The following is a 15,580-nucleotide window of genomic DNA, read 5'->3' on the forward strand; positions in this document are numbered from 1 at the left end:
TCTGCCTCAAAAGAAAGAAAAAAAAAGCCAACTTGGAGCAAAAGTGAACGGGCCCCGACCTGGACCACGACCAGTCAGTCAACCACACACACTCTCGCCCGCAACACCCGACAAAAGTTTGCCCCCAATGGTTTGACACGGCCAGCATCGAAAAAGCGTTCCGCAACTGAACTTTACAATACGGAGTAGGTTGTCAAATGCCCCCCCCAAGCCCCAACACATTGCCGTCCACCACGCCGACCGCGGTGAAATGCCTCACCCACAACCGGCTATGCTGGCCATTTTATAATTATAAACACCACGCTATCTTGTCAGAGACATCACCAGGGACCAGCCCGGGAAATAGCCTGCGGCCAATGAGCAGTCGCCCTCGGCTCTGACATGCACGTATGCGGAATCTGTCAGCGGGAGCTACTCTTGGTCCACGTCCACAGAGGTACTACTACAAGGCAAGCGCAGGGCAAGGCAGGTACCGCCCAGAGGGAACGCTGCCGTCAACCGTGTTGCCAGTGCTGACGTGTGTCACCCAAGGCCAAATTGCCAGGTACAAGGTACCTCCAAGTACCCAAGCTCGACCGTGGCCATCAGGACATCTGACCCAAACCCCCCGAGAGCCATAGAGTCGACATACCAAGCAGCAGGAGATAATAAAACGCCTTGACTCTAGTAGTATCAGTTGGTAGAGGCTGCCGGCCCGGGGGATGAAAAACCGCACGGCTTGGTGTCACGTCCTGCAAATAGACGTAAAGCGCACGCGGCCTCAAACCACCAAAGGCGTTGACGTTGACATCTGGCCCCAACACCCTCAGTACAGCAAGAAATCAAACTCGGTCGCGGAGCAAACTTGGCGACCCAACTGATGCCAGCGGCGCACAGCAGCCGCCCATGCCGTGGGACCAAAAAGCATCAATCACTCAGTGTCCCCTTTCAGCCCCAAGTCGCAGCGGCTGCAGTCAGCTTTCTTCCCGCCCTCCGCAAGGCTTCATGCAATCGGCTCAATTGATTTGGGGAAACATGTCCTGCGTTCCGGTGCGGAAGCTGGAAAAAGGCGAAGGGCGTGATGCGTCTTCACTCGAGAACAGCAGTCTGGCAGGGTTGGGCTTTGCATTGCCGTCAGCATTGTTAATGCCGGCAAACCCGCCAGCAAACACGCAAGGATTGTAGCAGCCGCGCCTGCCATGTAACCCAAAACTCGTGCAGTAAGCAGACCGTGTCGTGGGGTTTTCAAGAAGCTTCAAATAGAGGGGGGGGACCACCTGAAATCGATTCAGCGCCATCTTTTTGGTCACGGTCCACTTTTCTCTAAGACACGCGCAGCCCACTTGGCCCAACGCTAAAGGTTCAATCACAAAGTTTGACTCCATTGTGATTGGTGCTCGCTGCAAAGGAGGCTGTCCTCCAAAATGCCAGACTTGTGAAGCCTTGTGGAAGTCTACATTTAGTCTCAAGGTTTCTAGAGTGCTCCTCTCACAGAGACAAATGCTCAAAAATTCACGCAGGTCTTTGTGCAAGTCACTACCCAGCAATTACGTATGCAACAAGTTCTTTTATGTAGATGTCTGCTATTTGAGCAGAGCGTTGGCTCGACGACTCCCAAAAAAAAGGGGGGGGGGGGGGGGGGGGGGGAGAAAAGAAAAAGGGACAAATGAGAAATGTGCCATGTCTATCCCGTAACACAAAGCATCTTCTGGTCATGAATGCATGCAACTCACATCTAAAAGGGTATCGCGGCCATGCCTCAGCGTCAATGCGGCGTTTCCTGGTTCGCGTCATTCCCGATGACGACGCCGCCCGCCGCTATATACCATGCCGTCACAAAACCCATCATGCCATTTTCGTCATACCGTCTATGCCCAAGTATTCAATCTTATTTCCATTCCTCAAAGGAAACTCAAACCAATTACACAGCACCAGCTGAAATCATCTTCTTGCGCAGATAATTCTTGTACTCGCCAATAGTGCCGTCCCATGCCTGAATGGTCTGGTTCTCGCACACAAGAATCTGCTTGGCAATCTTGTCCAAGAGTCTGTTTGAACAGTTAGTCAACGAACCTTTGTCAAAACGAAATTGGGATTTGGCACATACCGGAAGTCGTGGGAGACGACAACAACACCACCGCTAAAGGCGTTGATGGCATCAGCCAGACTGTCAATAGTCGGGATATCAAGACCGTTGGTAGGCTCGTCGAGCAAAAGCATGTTCGGGCCATCAATGGCCAGCAGGGCAAAGACGATTCTGCTCTTCTGACCTTCGGAGAGAGTGCCCATCAGGGCAGTCTGCGAATCGCCAGTCAAACCATACCGGCCAAGCTGCTGACGCCAGTACTGGTAGTCCTGGGACTTCTCCTTGTACTTGTCTCGTACAAAGTCGAGAGCCGACTTGGTGAGATCCAGCTGCTCAGCACTGTGCTGGGAGTAAAGACCAAGCTTCAAGTGGGTGTGGCGAGTGACGGCACCTCCGGTGGGGGAAAGCTTGCCAGTCATGAGACGCAGCAGAGTAGACTTGCCAACACCGTTGGGGCCGACAAGGGCAGTTCGGGAGTCCATATCGAAACCAAGGTCCAGGTTGCGATACAGGTCATCAGCTGGGTCTCCAGAGTAAGAGAAGGTGACATTGTCAAAGGACAAGACGGGAGGGGGGAGCTTTTCGACGTCAGCGAATCGGAAAGTGAAGACCTTGTCGGGAGTGACGGGCTGGATGAAACCGTCGGCCTCCATCTTGTCCAGAATCTTCTGTCGCGACTTGGCCTGCCTGACCAAGTTGGCGTATGTACCTGCACTAGCAATGAACTTTTTGATGTGGGCGATTTCCTCCTGCTGCTTGGTGTAGGCCTTCATCTGGTTCGTCTCATTCTCAGCACGGGTCTTGTGGTAGGAGTCGTAGTTACCACCATAGTACTGGAGGAGTCTGTCCCGCATATCAATCATATTGGTGCACACGCCGTTGAGGAAGTCCATTGAATGGGAAACAAGAACGAGGGTACGATCCCACTTCTTGAGATACTCTTCGAGCCACACGCAGGCCTCGAGGTCCAAGTGAGCAGTGGGGTCGTCAAGTAGCAGTAGCGAAGGCTTCACGAACAGGGCCTTGGCAAGAGCAACTCGCATTCTCCAACCACCAGACATGTCCTTGGTCTTCTTGTGGATCGTCTTTTTGTTGAATCCGAGACCAGTGAGGATGAGTGAGGCACGAGTAGAGAAGGTCGAGGGATCCATCTTGTCCATGTGCTGTAGGAGGGAGATGTGTTAGCAGCCTGCCAATGGTGCACACGTTTCTTCAAGGGTCCATACATCGTAAAGGTCAATTAGAACGGGGCTTTCGGGGCCTTCGTCCTCAAGGAGCTTCTCAGCGAGCTTGTCGAGACGCTCAAGTTCCATCTCGGCCTCCTTGACAACCCACTCCAAAGCGCCGAGATCGCTTGGGGGAGCGCCTTCATTCAGAAGATAGATGTCAATGTGTTCGGGAATGGGGAATTCTCGAGCAGCAATGGCCTTGAGGAGTGTACTCTTTCCGCAACCATTTTCACCGAGAAGACCGTATCGGCGGCCAAAGGACAATTCTAGGGTTGAATCGGTGATGAGGACGCGGCCGTGGAACACCAAGCTGGTGCTGGTGATTTTGACGTCCTTGCTGGCATGGGTCGATGCCAAAACACCGGTGGTGACTCGGTCCGAGATGCCGTGCTTGTCCATCTGCTCAGCGAGGCGCTTCACCTCGTCGAGCTTCTCTCCAGAAGTGGCGGGGGCGTCGTCCTGAATAACATTGCCGTTGGCGTCGAGCTCGGGCTCCCGGGCCTTTGCCTTGGCTCCCTTTCCACCCTTGATTTTGCCCTCGGCGGCCTTCTTGGCGAGTCTTTTTTCCTTGGAAGCAGAGGGCATATTGGCGGTTCAAATTAGAAAACAACGACAAAAAACGGTGAACAAAAAACTTGGAAACAGCGAAAAGAGTCGGTTGTCGGGTTCAAAAGGATGTCACGAAACCGAATGCCGTATATCGTCGTGCGTTACTTGGACACAGTAACACGAATGCTCGACCAGGAAAAATACGTGTGTGAATCTGGTCCGGATGAAGAAGGGGGGAAATGATGAGCCAAGCGGCAGGACGAGTGTTGCAGTCCCAAGGTCGTAGAGTTTCGCTGGCAAAAGCCGTCTAAAAAGATAATGGAGGCGGGGTGGATTTTGGATGGTGGGGCGCAGCCAGAAATTTTTGGTTCGATAAGACAGACTCTCCGACTCTGATCATACATGTCAGGCATCAAATTAAGGCATTAACTAAGTCAGGGCACACAAAATTCCCTTCGGCATCGCCACTGGGGCGGAAGTTTGTTTCGAACGGGCAGGGACTACTCCGTAGACGGATGCTATTTCCGATGTGACATTATTGCAATGCGACGCCCATTGGAACAATCATCCCAGAAGTTCGTAATTCTGGTTGTATTTTACAGCTGCACCTTTTTGTGTACCATGACTGATTAATTTTTGGTGGGTGGCAGTTATGACGGCTTGACGTCATCTTGTGCCTTCCGTTCTTGCCCGATAAGATTTGTGATAAAAAAAAAATTTGCCACCCTGTTGGGCTCGCTACCCTACAGCGACTTTGGTAGACGTGTTTCAATTCAAGCACCAGGATCTGCAGGACTGTAGAATTTGGAAAGTAACGAGCAATCAGTCTATTGTTTATCCATCGCACATGTCTAATCTGGTGCCAAGGGCCACACCACAACTTGGTTACTGCCAAACAGACGACTCCCATAATTTTCAGACTCGAGACGAGCGAATAAATGAAATTGTCGTTGACACACAGCGTCGCTCACGCATGTGGCCTCTTCATGATGAGTTCAGCTGGAACCACCTGAGGCTGTGCCTCCCCCAGCATGCGTCTCGCCAACTCTTCTTCGCCCTCAACGTAACCAGGGTATGGCAAGGACGTCAACGTTCTTGACAGATGTCTAGAACAACGGCCGTTTGAATGCACCAAAGTTGGGCTTTTTGAATTTTGTGGTCTCGACTGGTATACGGATGGATCTGTTGACTTGTCGGCCATTATGCCTCGTCTTTGAGTGTCCATGTCCCCTGGGGCGCGTTGGCTTGCCGTTTCTTTGCGGTTCTGAGCTCGAGAGATGCAAGTGTGTCTCATCAGCGATAGAAAACTACAACTGCATCCCAGTGAGTACTGTCATACTTTTCTCATTTTGAATTGTTGGGATGGGGAGCCTTACTGCATGGTATTGCCCATATAGGCCTGTGCAGCAGATCTCACCGCAATACCCGTCATATCACATCAGTGTCCTTTCAGCTGCGATGTTTCCATATTGCACAGAACGTACGAAAAGCAGGATGCTTCTGTCTCCCCCCGCTGAGCTAAATAACTCTGCTTGCTAAAAGCTGGTGCCTAGAAGCTGCATTTCCGCATAAATCCAACAGCCCAGGGTGGCGTTGTGCGGTACCATGGCGCCAGGCAGCAGATTAAACCGTGTGCATTTAGGTATGGCTTTGTATCACTGTAATGGGCAGCACTAGAAGGAACCAAGAAAACCACGGCGTTTTTTTTCCCCTATGCGGTTTACACAAAAAGACCGAAATGATTCAAGTGTGTATGCAGTCAGTAGACTAGGCGTTCACGTCTGGATCTAGCCCATCGTATGCCGTTCCAGTCTTTAAACCAACATCCCTACTAGTTGCCACTCGCGGGTTTGTTGCCTCTCTCTGCTCAAACTTGACTTCTGCAAGTCTGCCTGGATCGTCGACGGAACCGGGCTCGGAGTCGAATGCCTTTCGGACACCATCTTGTACACCTTGATTGTCAAAACCACCCTCCTTCAGATTCTTGCCATGCGGGCCGCCCTTGTCCGAAATGTATTGGCTGTTGATATATGACGGCGCCAATTCGGCAGTAGAGTCATCCGCCTGGGAGAGAGGAATGGCTCTGGAGGGAATGTTGCCGGGCTCAGCATTGCGGTTTTTGGCGAATTCGCCACCGGCCCTGTATGATTCTGCTGCTAGGGAATCAGTTGGAACGGCGCCGGCCGGTTCACGCGTGACGGGGGCGTTTTTTCCAGCGTTGACCTGAGAAATGTAAGCTTGAGTGAGTCAAAGGGCCTATTCGGCTCGTCTATGATATTACCTTGGTGCCAGCACTAGACGCTCCACTGCGAGTTTGGACCGAAGACATTGTGGCAGTATGGGATCGGATATAAGAATTTAGTATGTTTGAACCTTGCCGATATGGGTGTGTCCTAAAACATTTGCGTATAATGATATACGACCTATGACTTCTTGAGAAGCTTCCGATATATATATGTATATATAGCGACTAGCCGTCTTTCTTACGTGACATCATGGCGCATCATCATACAGACTCGCTGGCGGACAACATCCTCACGAAGCCAAGCTGCTTATTGGTCGCAGCAACCCCCAAAACTGCCAATTACATCATTTTCAAGATTTGTAAGAAGATGTACCCCACAGGGAGGAGGCAGTATTGGGATGTAAATGGATTGGCGATTCAATGTGTCGTGAAGTCCAATCGTGACTCTCGCAGCGGTGATAGGCTCTACTCTTATGAACTTTTACCACTAAATGCCGAAGCTAATTACCTGAGATGGGAGCTGTTGAGCTTGTAACAATGTCTTGCACAACAGAAAATGCGATATGGCCTGAAATCCCGAAGAACTCATAGCTGTTGGCGTCCGAAGCCGTCATTGCTGGGGGGGGGGGGGGGGGGTTGCATTTGACGTGGTGGCGGGGCAAAGTGTCCGGGAACTACATACAGAAGACGTCATGGAATGGTCTTTCGAAACGCTCTAAACAGGAGAAACAAGGTGGGAAAATCTGCTGACGCCAAGCTGAATCGAAGGGCTGCGAATTCCATGTTCCAAGTCTTGATGAATCTCGTGGCTGATTAGGAACGTGGCTTGAGGTCTCAAAGCGTTTGCTTAATGCGTACTCCGTAGATGCTGGCGAATTGAAGCCATCGCAGCACAAGAAGAGCGAGGACAGGTGAAGGAGAGTGGCCGAATGGTCTAGAATCCTGTGCCCTACAAGGACCGCTTTCTTGCCAAACCCCCTGGCCCTTAAATGAATACCATCACTCTGTAATGTGGTCAACCCTGATCGATCTGGCACGCAATGATGATCGTAATATACCATAGGTTGAGTCATTGAGATAGACGACGGACGACCCCGTCACCGTCAACATAGATGTGAGGTTGCAACCCCAGGCTCCAAATGAGCACGTGCAGGAAGCAACGAGGCAAAAGCTTGTGACAGGTAACTATTTGCAACCAGAACAGACGTCACGTTTGTCAAGTTTGGTCCGTGGCCTTTCACAGTTGGGCACGCCACCAGTTCTAGGCGCGTGACATCCAGAGGCAGCCGCCAAGTGACCACACGACTGAAGCAAAAAAGCATGCTGAAAAGTGATATATATATAATATGCGATCCACAAAGCTGGAGAATTTGACAATCCCCCCCAATCACTGTTCCATCTCAACTACCTCAACTCAGACGCTCGTGGATTCTAGTGTATGAGTGTCGTAACGATTATACAAAGACGCAAACAATGGGTAAAATGGGACGCCTAATTTATGACGATGGACGCTACTACCGTGACCCTCGAGATCATCGAGAGCCTCGCCCCAGCAGCATTCTCCAAACAACACACCGTATGTGGGACTATGTTTTGTATGGTGTTGGAACCGCCTACTGCAAGGTCCGGGGACGATGATGACCCAACCTTTGAACACACGATGGGGCCCGTAACAACCGTCTGATGCTTTGTTTCTTGGCAATCATGACGGGTACAGTGGCCTAATGAAAGCCAAACTGAGATTGCGGTACGCAAGGATATAGCATGGGCCCGGTACAATGTGGATGCTTTCAATTCCTACAAGAATCGAGACGGGTTCGGCAGTGGATGATGACTTTTATTAGCGACAACTTGGCCGTGGTTAATTGCAGCCAACGCAGCAAGAGGGCTGAATTGCTTGGTAGCTTGAATGAATTAATTGATAATTGGCCAGGAGGCCAAAAAATGAGACGGGAATGGCAAGTATGGAGATGGACACATAGCAGTCCATGATAAAAATACACAAATCAGCTTTTGTTCGCATTCGTTGGATCCTGGAGTTTCCACAACGAACTGGGCTACTGGCGCGAATCTACTATGTGTCGGTTGATACACGCATTTCGATCTTGCTATGATGCCGAGTTTGGACAAGCACGTGAGTTGAATTGGCAATATTGTTGCGGATTGGCATTCTGCCCCATTGCACTGCCGGGATTGTGGATGAGCAGAATTTACAGAAACTAACCCAAGTCAACACACGGCATTTATTTTCAAACTAAATGGAGAGATGGCTCAGTGATGGAAATGAATCTTTGGCAATACGAGCTTGACGCTTCTGCACTGCCATGCTGAATTCGGAGCGGCGATTGGGGAATCGAGTGGTTGTTTCTGGAGAATGTGTCAGGCGAAGGTGAGGATGGCTCGAACGCGGAGATGCTGGTCCTCTTCCTTCGGTGCTCCTGTTTGTGTATGCACTGTATGTTGTCCTCGGTCGCTTTGGAGACCAACGAATGCCAAGCTACCTTTGTTGTAGGCTGGTTGCACTTTTCACGCCGTGTCGAGCGAGATAGAGAAAACACGAGATTTTGCGGTTGTTGCGAGGAGGCAAAGCCAAGCCAAGCCAACAGCGAAGCCAGGCAGGCCCCACTAGGCCAAGGTTGTCTGGCGGCAGACCGCAAGTGCATGAACAAGCGTGACAATGAGACCGACTGACAAGAACAATGTCATTGACAGCAAAGCTGAAGGATGGAATCGGCGTTTCAGGGTCGAGGAGCAAAGTTTGAAGAAGTCGATACGAGAGGACATGACGGACCAGCATGTTCGAGAGGCTATGGCAATCCAGTTAGTGTCTGGTTCTTTGCTGGCCACCGGGCCACTCAGACCAGTCAGCACGGGCATCACCTCCTTTTGCCATCTCAAGTGCTGCCTTGGAGATTCAGTCATCAAAGTCACCAATTGCCCGCCAGGAGATTGCCCCTGGACCGATCGTCCCAAAACTATAAGCTTGTCTGTTCCCTGGTGCTGCGCCTCGCGCTGGCCCAGGAGAGGTGGGGGCGATCAGAGGGCGTCCAGGGGTTGCCCAGGGAGTTGCTCAGGGAAGAAACGGTGGCCCTAGTGCCCAGTTGGACGGTGCTTGGGTGGTGCCGCTACGCTGATGTCTGCTGTGGGGTTGGGGGCCTAGCGCTTCACGCCTCCCGCCTCCCGCCTGCACATGTGTGGTCGATGCCAGATCCTACAGTGAGCGTACGGTGTAAATAACCCCCAGTGCTCAGGTGCCTTGTTTTATTAGCCACCGTCTGCACATGTGGCGACATGCAGGGGAGTTCCAGACAGGTGCTGACAGCGATTCACGGTATTTATGCGAGAGGTTCTCAAGAGAAGGAGGGTTGAAAGAAGAGATTTTCAATTATATGAGGTTCGGTACGGAGTACAAAATACAGTAGAGATTCTTCATGCCCCCATTACTTCTCCTAATAATTAGCTCCTATTGGCTCTATGGCACCCTGTCTTGTACCGGTGGCTAATAAAACATGGGGGTTGGTACTCCGTACTGAACCGTGCCGTCTGGATGCCCGTTTGACCCAGTCTGCTAGCCTGAGCCAATCAATCTCGGCGCTGGCCCCCTGAATATCCATTTGAGGGATTGGCGCCAGCCAATTTCTTAATTCTCCATCTGATGGCCAAACCCCTGGCAGTCAGTAGTACCTTGTGGTCTTGGGCTCCGTCTCGTTGTTTGTTGGCTTGCCTTCTCTTTCGTTCTTTCTCCAACTTGACTTTGGTCAAAACCACACTCGTTTCCTGATCTCAAGAGCTACTGTTTTGGCTTTGCGGTCTCTTCTCCATCATCTTTTCTTCTTCTTCTTTTTAATACGCGTCTAATTTTTTACCCATAGAGGTTGGCTGCCTCATTTGTTACACCTTTCCCGACACTCCTTATCGTCCATAGCAAGCTACACTGACTTTTGAACTACATTCCCGACACTCCTTGGAAATACTCGTCAAGTTTTTTTTTCTCCTTTCATACTTGCAATTGTTCAACAAGTAAAGGAAAAACCTTCGCATTCGCAGTGTTCGAATCTCAACATGGGACTAGCCCAGCTTTCATTGGCGTTCCTTGCCGTCGCAGGGAGCGCCCTGGCCGCCGATATTCAGCCCATCAAGGTCAAGGTCCGTTGACAGCATTGTTCACATTACGCCGTAGACGACCAATTTCTGACAGCAGTAATTGCATCCATACAGGGCTCCAAGCTCTTCTACGAGAATGGAACTCAGTTTTACATGATGGGTATTGCGTACCAGCAGGAATACGTCCCCGGTGGTTCTTCTGCCGCCCGGCCGGCTAATACAGAGGAGAATTACGTCGACCCTCTCTCCGATGAGAAGGTTTGCAAGCGTGATGTCCCTCTTCTCAAGGAGCTCGGCACCAACGTGATCCGAACGTACGCTATCGACCCCAAGGCCGACCACAAGGCCTGCATGCAGCTGCTGCAGGATGCCGGCATCTACGTCGTGTCCGATCTTAGCGAACCCGCCATCTCCATCAACCGTGACAGTCCTCAGTGGGACACTGCCCTGTTCGAGCGTTACACGGCTGTCATTGATGAGCTTGCCCAGTACCCCAACGTCATCGGCTTTTTTGCTGGAAACGAGGTCTCCAACGCTAAGAACAACACCGCTGCCTCTGCCTTCGTCAAGGCCGCTGTTCGAGACACCAAGGCCTACATAAAGAACAACAAGAAGATTACCAGATGGCTCGGTGTTGGTTACGCCGCCAACGATGACGAGATGATTCGCGCTGAGATTGCCGCTTACTTCAACTGCAACAATGTCGAAGAGTCCATCGATTTCTGGGGTTACAACATCTACTCTTGGTGTGGAAAGAGCTCCATGCAAACGTCCGGCTATGATCAGCAGGTCAAATTCTTCGAGAACTACTCTGTCCCTGTCTTCTTTGCTGAGTATGGCTGCAACAACGAGGGCGCTGCTAACCGTGTTTTTGACGAAACCACCGCCCTCTACTCTGATGACATGACTGGTACCTTCAGCGGTGGTATCGTCTACATGTTCTACCAGGAGGCCAACGATTATGGTCTGGTCAAGGTCTCTGGCGACAAGGTCACCAAGCTCAAGGACTTTGATGCCCTGAAGAACAAGGTCAAGGCGGCCACGCCCAAGACTGTGGACGAGTCCGACTACAAGCCCGGCGGCAAGATGAACGAATGCCCCAAGTTGACCGACAACTGGCAGGCTAACAAGGCCCTCCCTCCTACTCCCGACAAGAGTCTCTGTTCCTGCATGGCCAAGTCCCGTGCTTGCGTCCCCAAGCCCGGCCTCTCTGGCGACAAATTCGGCGACATGTTTGGCTACATCTGCAATACCTCTCCCGGATCTTGCGCTGGTATCAATGCCAATGCCACCACTGGTGTCTACGGTGCCTACAGCATGTGCAGCGACGAGGAGAAGCTGGCCTACGTTCTTGATGCCTATTACAACAGCCAGAAGAAGGCCAAGGATGCTTGCGACTTCGACGGCTCCGCCCAGACCCAGAGCGCCAACTCTGACGCCTCCTGCTCCAAAGCCCTGGAAGAGGCCAGTGAAACCAACAAGAAAGTTGCCACCGCTACCGGTCCCGTCGGCGGTGGCAATGCCAAGGCTACTAGCAGCAGTGACAGCTTTGCCGTTCATGGCGCCCCTGTTGCCCGTATCCTCGCTATTGGCGACCTTGCTGTGGGCCTCTACATGTTGGTGGCCCTCGGCGTTGGCGCTGGTATGGTTGCTCTGTAAATTGTGTCATGTATATACCTTGGAGGACGTTGTTATTGGAGCGTACATAGTGTATGGTTCTGCTGTCGAATTCAGACTTGTGAGCTGCCGGATTCGGACTATTTTTGTATCAAGCATTGTTGATGTTGCCCGCTTTTCGTGGCACAAAAGAAATGAGTAAGCCACTTTACGGTTATGCCGTATTTCGGTTTGTCCTATATTGTGTAACGCGACTGTCTTAGGGTTAGTCTCAGCTTGTGACAAACGTGCATTTGACATTGGTAGGGGTGACGGGGCCTGGGGGAAACCCGTCAACCCAGTGATACCGCATCTGACAGAATCGATCAACAACCATGACATCTAAGAACGATATAAATTGGGAGGCGACATTTACAAACGCATACAAGAAATGAACTCCGACTTGCTATCCATACAAACGTAAAATCGCGCTTCGAATTAAGCCTCCATGCACTTTAACGCAAGGCAGTAAAGAGTATATCGACTATGGCAGACCCATCTAAAAAGCATGTACCCGATATACCAAAATGAAAATTGATATTGGGGAAGGAATTTGCATTGAACGTGTTGGCGTTTCCACTGGCGAAGCTTGTTATCGGCGGTCGTTAGGCGACGACCAAATCACATGACACTGGTCTGGCTCGCATGGCGTTCATACTCGATGTCACACACGCACCGAGGCACATACTCATCGCCATTTTTTCTGTCCCTTTTCGCGTATTTTTTTTTATTTTTCATTTCATTTTAAACCAGTATACTGCGCGGTGTGCCCCTTGCCCGGCACCACCGCTCAAGACATCGTCATAGGACAGGCAGCCGGCCATGCCTCCCATGCCGCAAACTGATGGGGTAGACTCGGTGTCTCTAGGTCAGCCTTCGTTTCTTCATGACTTGAGAGCATTCTTGAAGGAGTGGATTCGATTAAATTGGACGGATGTGCTCCTGATGCTAGCCATGGGCGCCTTGAGCATGTGCGTACGTGTGCCGACATGACTGACCACCTTCATATCCTGGCCGTACCCCATGTTAGTAGGGCTAACACGAGACTTGTAGATTTATCATGCCCCGACCAGTGTAGTGCGGACGTTTCCCATCACGTTCAATGGCTCGGGGGATATCGTGTATCCCGAATGGGCCTACCCCTACCGCGGCTGGATTTTGCCAGCGTGGTTCTCGGGGCTGGTGTCCATCCTCGGCCCCATCGTCGTCTATCTGCTCGCCCAGGTTCGAATCAAGTCGGCCTGGGACGCGAGCAATGCCATCATGGGCACACTGTGGGCCGTCTCGCTTGGAACCCTCTTCCAAGTCATCATCAAGCAGCTCATAGGCGGGTTCCGACCGTACTTTCTTGATGTGTGCAGACCGGACATGTCCCTGGCGAGAACGCACAACAAGACTGGGTTGAACGCGGTTGGGTTCCAGCAAGTCATGTACACGACAGAAGTGTGCACGCAGACCAACACTTGGCGACTAAAGGAGGCCGTTACATCATTTCCAAGCGGCCATTCGACCGCGGCCTTTGCGGGTTTCTTCTTCCTGTTTCTATGGTTGAATGCGAAGCTGAAGGTCTGGGCGGACCACAAGCCGGCGTTTTGGAAGCTAACACTTACAATAAGCCCGCTGCTTGCAGCCGTCATGATAGCCTGCTCGCTCACCATTGACGCCGCGCACAATTGGTACGATATAGTGGGTGGATCGATGATTGGCATCATCATGGCCGTCGCTTCGTACCGGTCCACGTATGCCGCCGTGCTGGATTGGAGGTTCAACCATTTGCCGCTGCGGGAGACTGAGCCTTTCGGCTACGACTGTGATATTGTGATGCAGACGGTTACGCGTAGCGTTGGATGGGGGGTGGATATGCACGGCTTCAACGAGCCGGGTGAGCGCGACAGCCGTGATTTTTGGGCACATCATCCGACGGAAGCGCCGAGGAGCGATATAGGCGAGACAGTTGTCCGAGGCAGACCCAAGAGGCGGGCTGCTGCAAGATTATATCACGGAGCTGGAGAGCTTGGCACATGAGAGCTTGGAGTATTGCGACTATTGGCGCTTTTTTTTTCTCTTTTTTCTTTTTCTACCCTATTTGACACTAATATCTAGCCTTTGGTCCAGGGCACCAAGCTCCCGTTTCAGAATTCTTGTAACTTGACTCTTTATTATCCCTTATCATGAACAATTCACATCTCAACTCCCAGTCTCGGACCCCCCTAAGTCGTGCCCGTTTCATACCTTAATGGCTGGCAGCAAGAGCCGCCTCCCTCTCCTTGATGATCTTGGCCGCCGACGGCCGGCTCTTCAACTTGGCAAACCAGGCGTCGTAGGCGTCAAAGCCCGACAAGTCCAAAAGGTCGGCGCCCAGGCTGGAAACCGCCACGGCCCACGGGACAAACATCAGGTCGGCGTAGGTCAACTTGTCGCCGACCAGATACTCGGTCTTTTGCTTCTTCAAGTGGGCGTCGATAACGCCCGTCACGCGGCGAATCTCATTGGCGTAGCGGTCGATTGCCGACTGGAGCTTTTCGGGGTGATACCGCGTGAACCAGATGAACTGGCCAAAGTACGGCCCCTGGCCCGACATTTGGAAGTGCTCCCAGACGCGGGTCTGGTACTTTTCGGGCGTGCTGGTGTATTGGAGCTTCTTGGTGGTGTCATACGTGTCGATGAGGTAGTCGATTATAGCACCGGACTGTGTGGCGTTTCATTTACCATGTTAGCGGGTGGGGACCTGAGTTGAAGGGCAATGTCGAAGCGTCTTCTTTTTTTTCTTACCTCCCAGAGACTGATGCCGGTGTTGGGGTCCTCGAGGGCGGGAACTCGTCCGTTGGGGTTCAGCGAGATGAAGGGCTCTTCTTTGACTTGCTTGAAGTCGAGGAACTTGTGCTCGTATGGGAGGCCGAGCTCCTCGAGGATGATGGCTACTTTCCACGGGTTGGGGCCGCCCGCGTGGGAGTGGAGGGTCATGGTCTTGAGGCTGGCCATTTTCAGTGATGGTTTCTTTTTTGTAGTTGGAGCTGGAGTTGGGGGTTGTTTGAGTTGATCGTGTGTGTAATGATGGTGAACTTGAGAGTTGAGAGTTTTGGGGTCGCGGGGCAAAGTCAATTGATATAGTCGTCTCCAAAATGTCAAGGTACCAGTTGACGTGTAGTTTGTCTTCACCCCCTGGAAATGATTCCTCCAGTGACAAGCAGAATCACCCAATCTCTATTGAGGCCTTCTCCACGCAAACCCTCAAGGCGCTCGGCGCTGGGGAAATCTACCGACGGCGTAAGTGGGTAGCTTACCAATCGGCCATAATGCTGATTAGAAATAAATGCCTGGTTCACGGCTGAGCGGTTTTCCGGGCGGTCAGGGAGACGGGGCTTCTTGTCTAGTGTCTGGGCTGAGACTCGACAACCTGACCCGGTCAGCTAACAAGCCGATAGTCGCCGATAGTTGCGTCGTCTGTTGCTGCGGTGATTGCTCATAGTAATGAGAGAGGGAGGCTTTGTGGGCGGATAACGAGGCCGACGAGATTAGTAGGTTCCTGGGTCGAAAGGTGGATGCTGACGGGCTCCGAGTGGGCGGACAACGATGATTCAGCGGGATTAGGTTAAATACTACAGAGTCATTACCGCGCTAGACTATGAAAATATATGATAGTCTCGTCCTAGGGGGTTGTGTGGTTCGCAGTGTTGTGCGTAGTACTACTATCTCGTTGCTCGTGGCCAAGGGCAGAGAGAGAGTGCTTAT

At 51.8% G+C, this 15,580-nt stretch overlaps 7 protein-coding genes across 7 annotated transcripts; 2 read left to right on the plus strand and 5 right to left on the minus strand.

Annotated features, from left to right (window-relative positions):
- Positions 1-945: 945 nt before the first annotated feature.
- Positions 946-1,522, minus strand: J3458_018997 (uncharacterized protein). The gene has a single exon (XM_066121353.1). It carries the CDS (start codon positions 1,362-1,364, stop codon positions 996-998), a length of 369 nt encoding a protein of 122 aa, XP_065973710.1. The 5' UTR covers positions 1,365-1,522; the 3' UTR covers positions 946-995.
- Positions 1,523-1,580: 58 nt separating this feature from the next.
- On the minus strand, positions 1,581-4,136 carry ARB1 (ABC transporter ATP-binding protein arb1). Its single transcript, XM_007810115.2, has 3 exons — positions 3,292-4,136; positions 2,087-3,228; positions 1,581-2,027 (listed from the first exon to the last, which is right to left on the minus strand). Exons 1-3 carry the CDS (start codon positions 3,877-3,879, stop codon positions 1,901-1,903), a joined length of 1,857 nt encoding a protein of 618 aa, XP_007808306.1. The 5' UTR covers positions 3,880-4,136; the 3' UTR covers positions 1,581-1,900.
- A 674-nt stretch (positions 4,137-4,810) lies between these two features.
- On the minus strand, positions 4,811-5,137 carry J3458_018999 (uncharacterized protein; the record flags this gene model as incomplete). The annotated part of the gene is made up of 1 exon (XM_066121354.1): positions 4,811-5,137. The coding sequence occupies one exon, from the start codon at positions 5,135-5,137 to the stop codon at positions 4,811-4,813; it is 327 nt and encodes a 108-aa protein (XP_065973711.1).
- A 473-nt stretch (positions 5,138-5,610) lies between these two features.
- Positions 5,611-6,172, minus strand: J3458_019000 (uncharacterized protein; the record flags this gene model as incomplete). Its single annotated transcript, XM_007810116.2, has 2 exons — positions 5,611-6,066; positions 6,125-6,172. The coding sequence occupies 2 exons, from the start codon at positions 6,170-6,172 to the stop codon at positions 5,611-5,613; spliced, it is 504 nt and encodes a 167-aa protein (XP_007808307.2).
- Positions 6,173-9,822: 3,650 nt separating this feature from the next.
- Positions 9,823-12,245, plus strand: J3458_019001 (uncharacterized protein). Its single transcript, XM_007810117.2, has 2 exons — positions 9,823-10,234; positions 10,307-12,245. Exons 1-2 carry the CDS (start codon positions 10,151-10,153, stop codon positions 11,849-11,851), a joined length of 1,629 nt encoding a protein of 542 aa, XP_007808308.1. The 5' UTR covers positions 9,823-10,150; the 3' UTR covers positions 11,852-12,245.
- A 425-nt stretch (positions 12,246-12,670) lies between these two features.
- J3458_019002 (uncharacterized protein) lies at positions 12,671-13,873 on the plus strand (the record flags this gene model as incomplete). Its single annotated transcript, XM_007810118.2, has 2 exons — positions 12,671-12,823; positions 12,902-13,873. The coding sequence occupies 2 exons, from the start codon at positions 12,671-12,673 to the stop codon at positions 13,871-13,873; spliced, it is 1,125 nt and encodes a 374-aa protein (XP_007808309.2).
- Positions 13,874-14,081: 208 nt separating this feature from the next.
- Positions 14,082-14,830, minus strand: J3458_019003 (uncharacterized protein; the record flags this gene model as incomplete). The annotated part of the gene is made up of 2 exons (XM_007810119.1): positions 14,082-14,537; positions 14,621-14,830. 2 exons carry the CDS (start codon positions 14,828-14,830, stop codon positions 14,082-14,084), a joined length of 666 nt encoding a protein of 221 aa, XP_007808310.1.
- Positions 14,831-15,580: the final 750 nt, after the last annotated feature.

Source organism: Metarhizium acridum (genome assembly GCF_019434415.1).
Source record: "Metarhizium acridum strain ARSEF 324 chromosome Unknown scaffold_555, whole genome shotgun sequence".
Classification (NCBI taxonomy): Eukaryota; Fungi; Ascomycota; class Sordariomycetes; order Hypocreales; family Clavicipitaceae; genus Metarhizium; species Metarhizium acridum.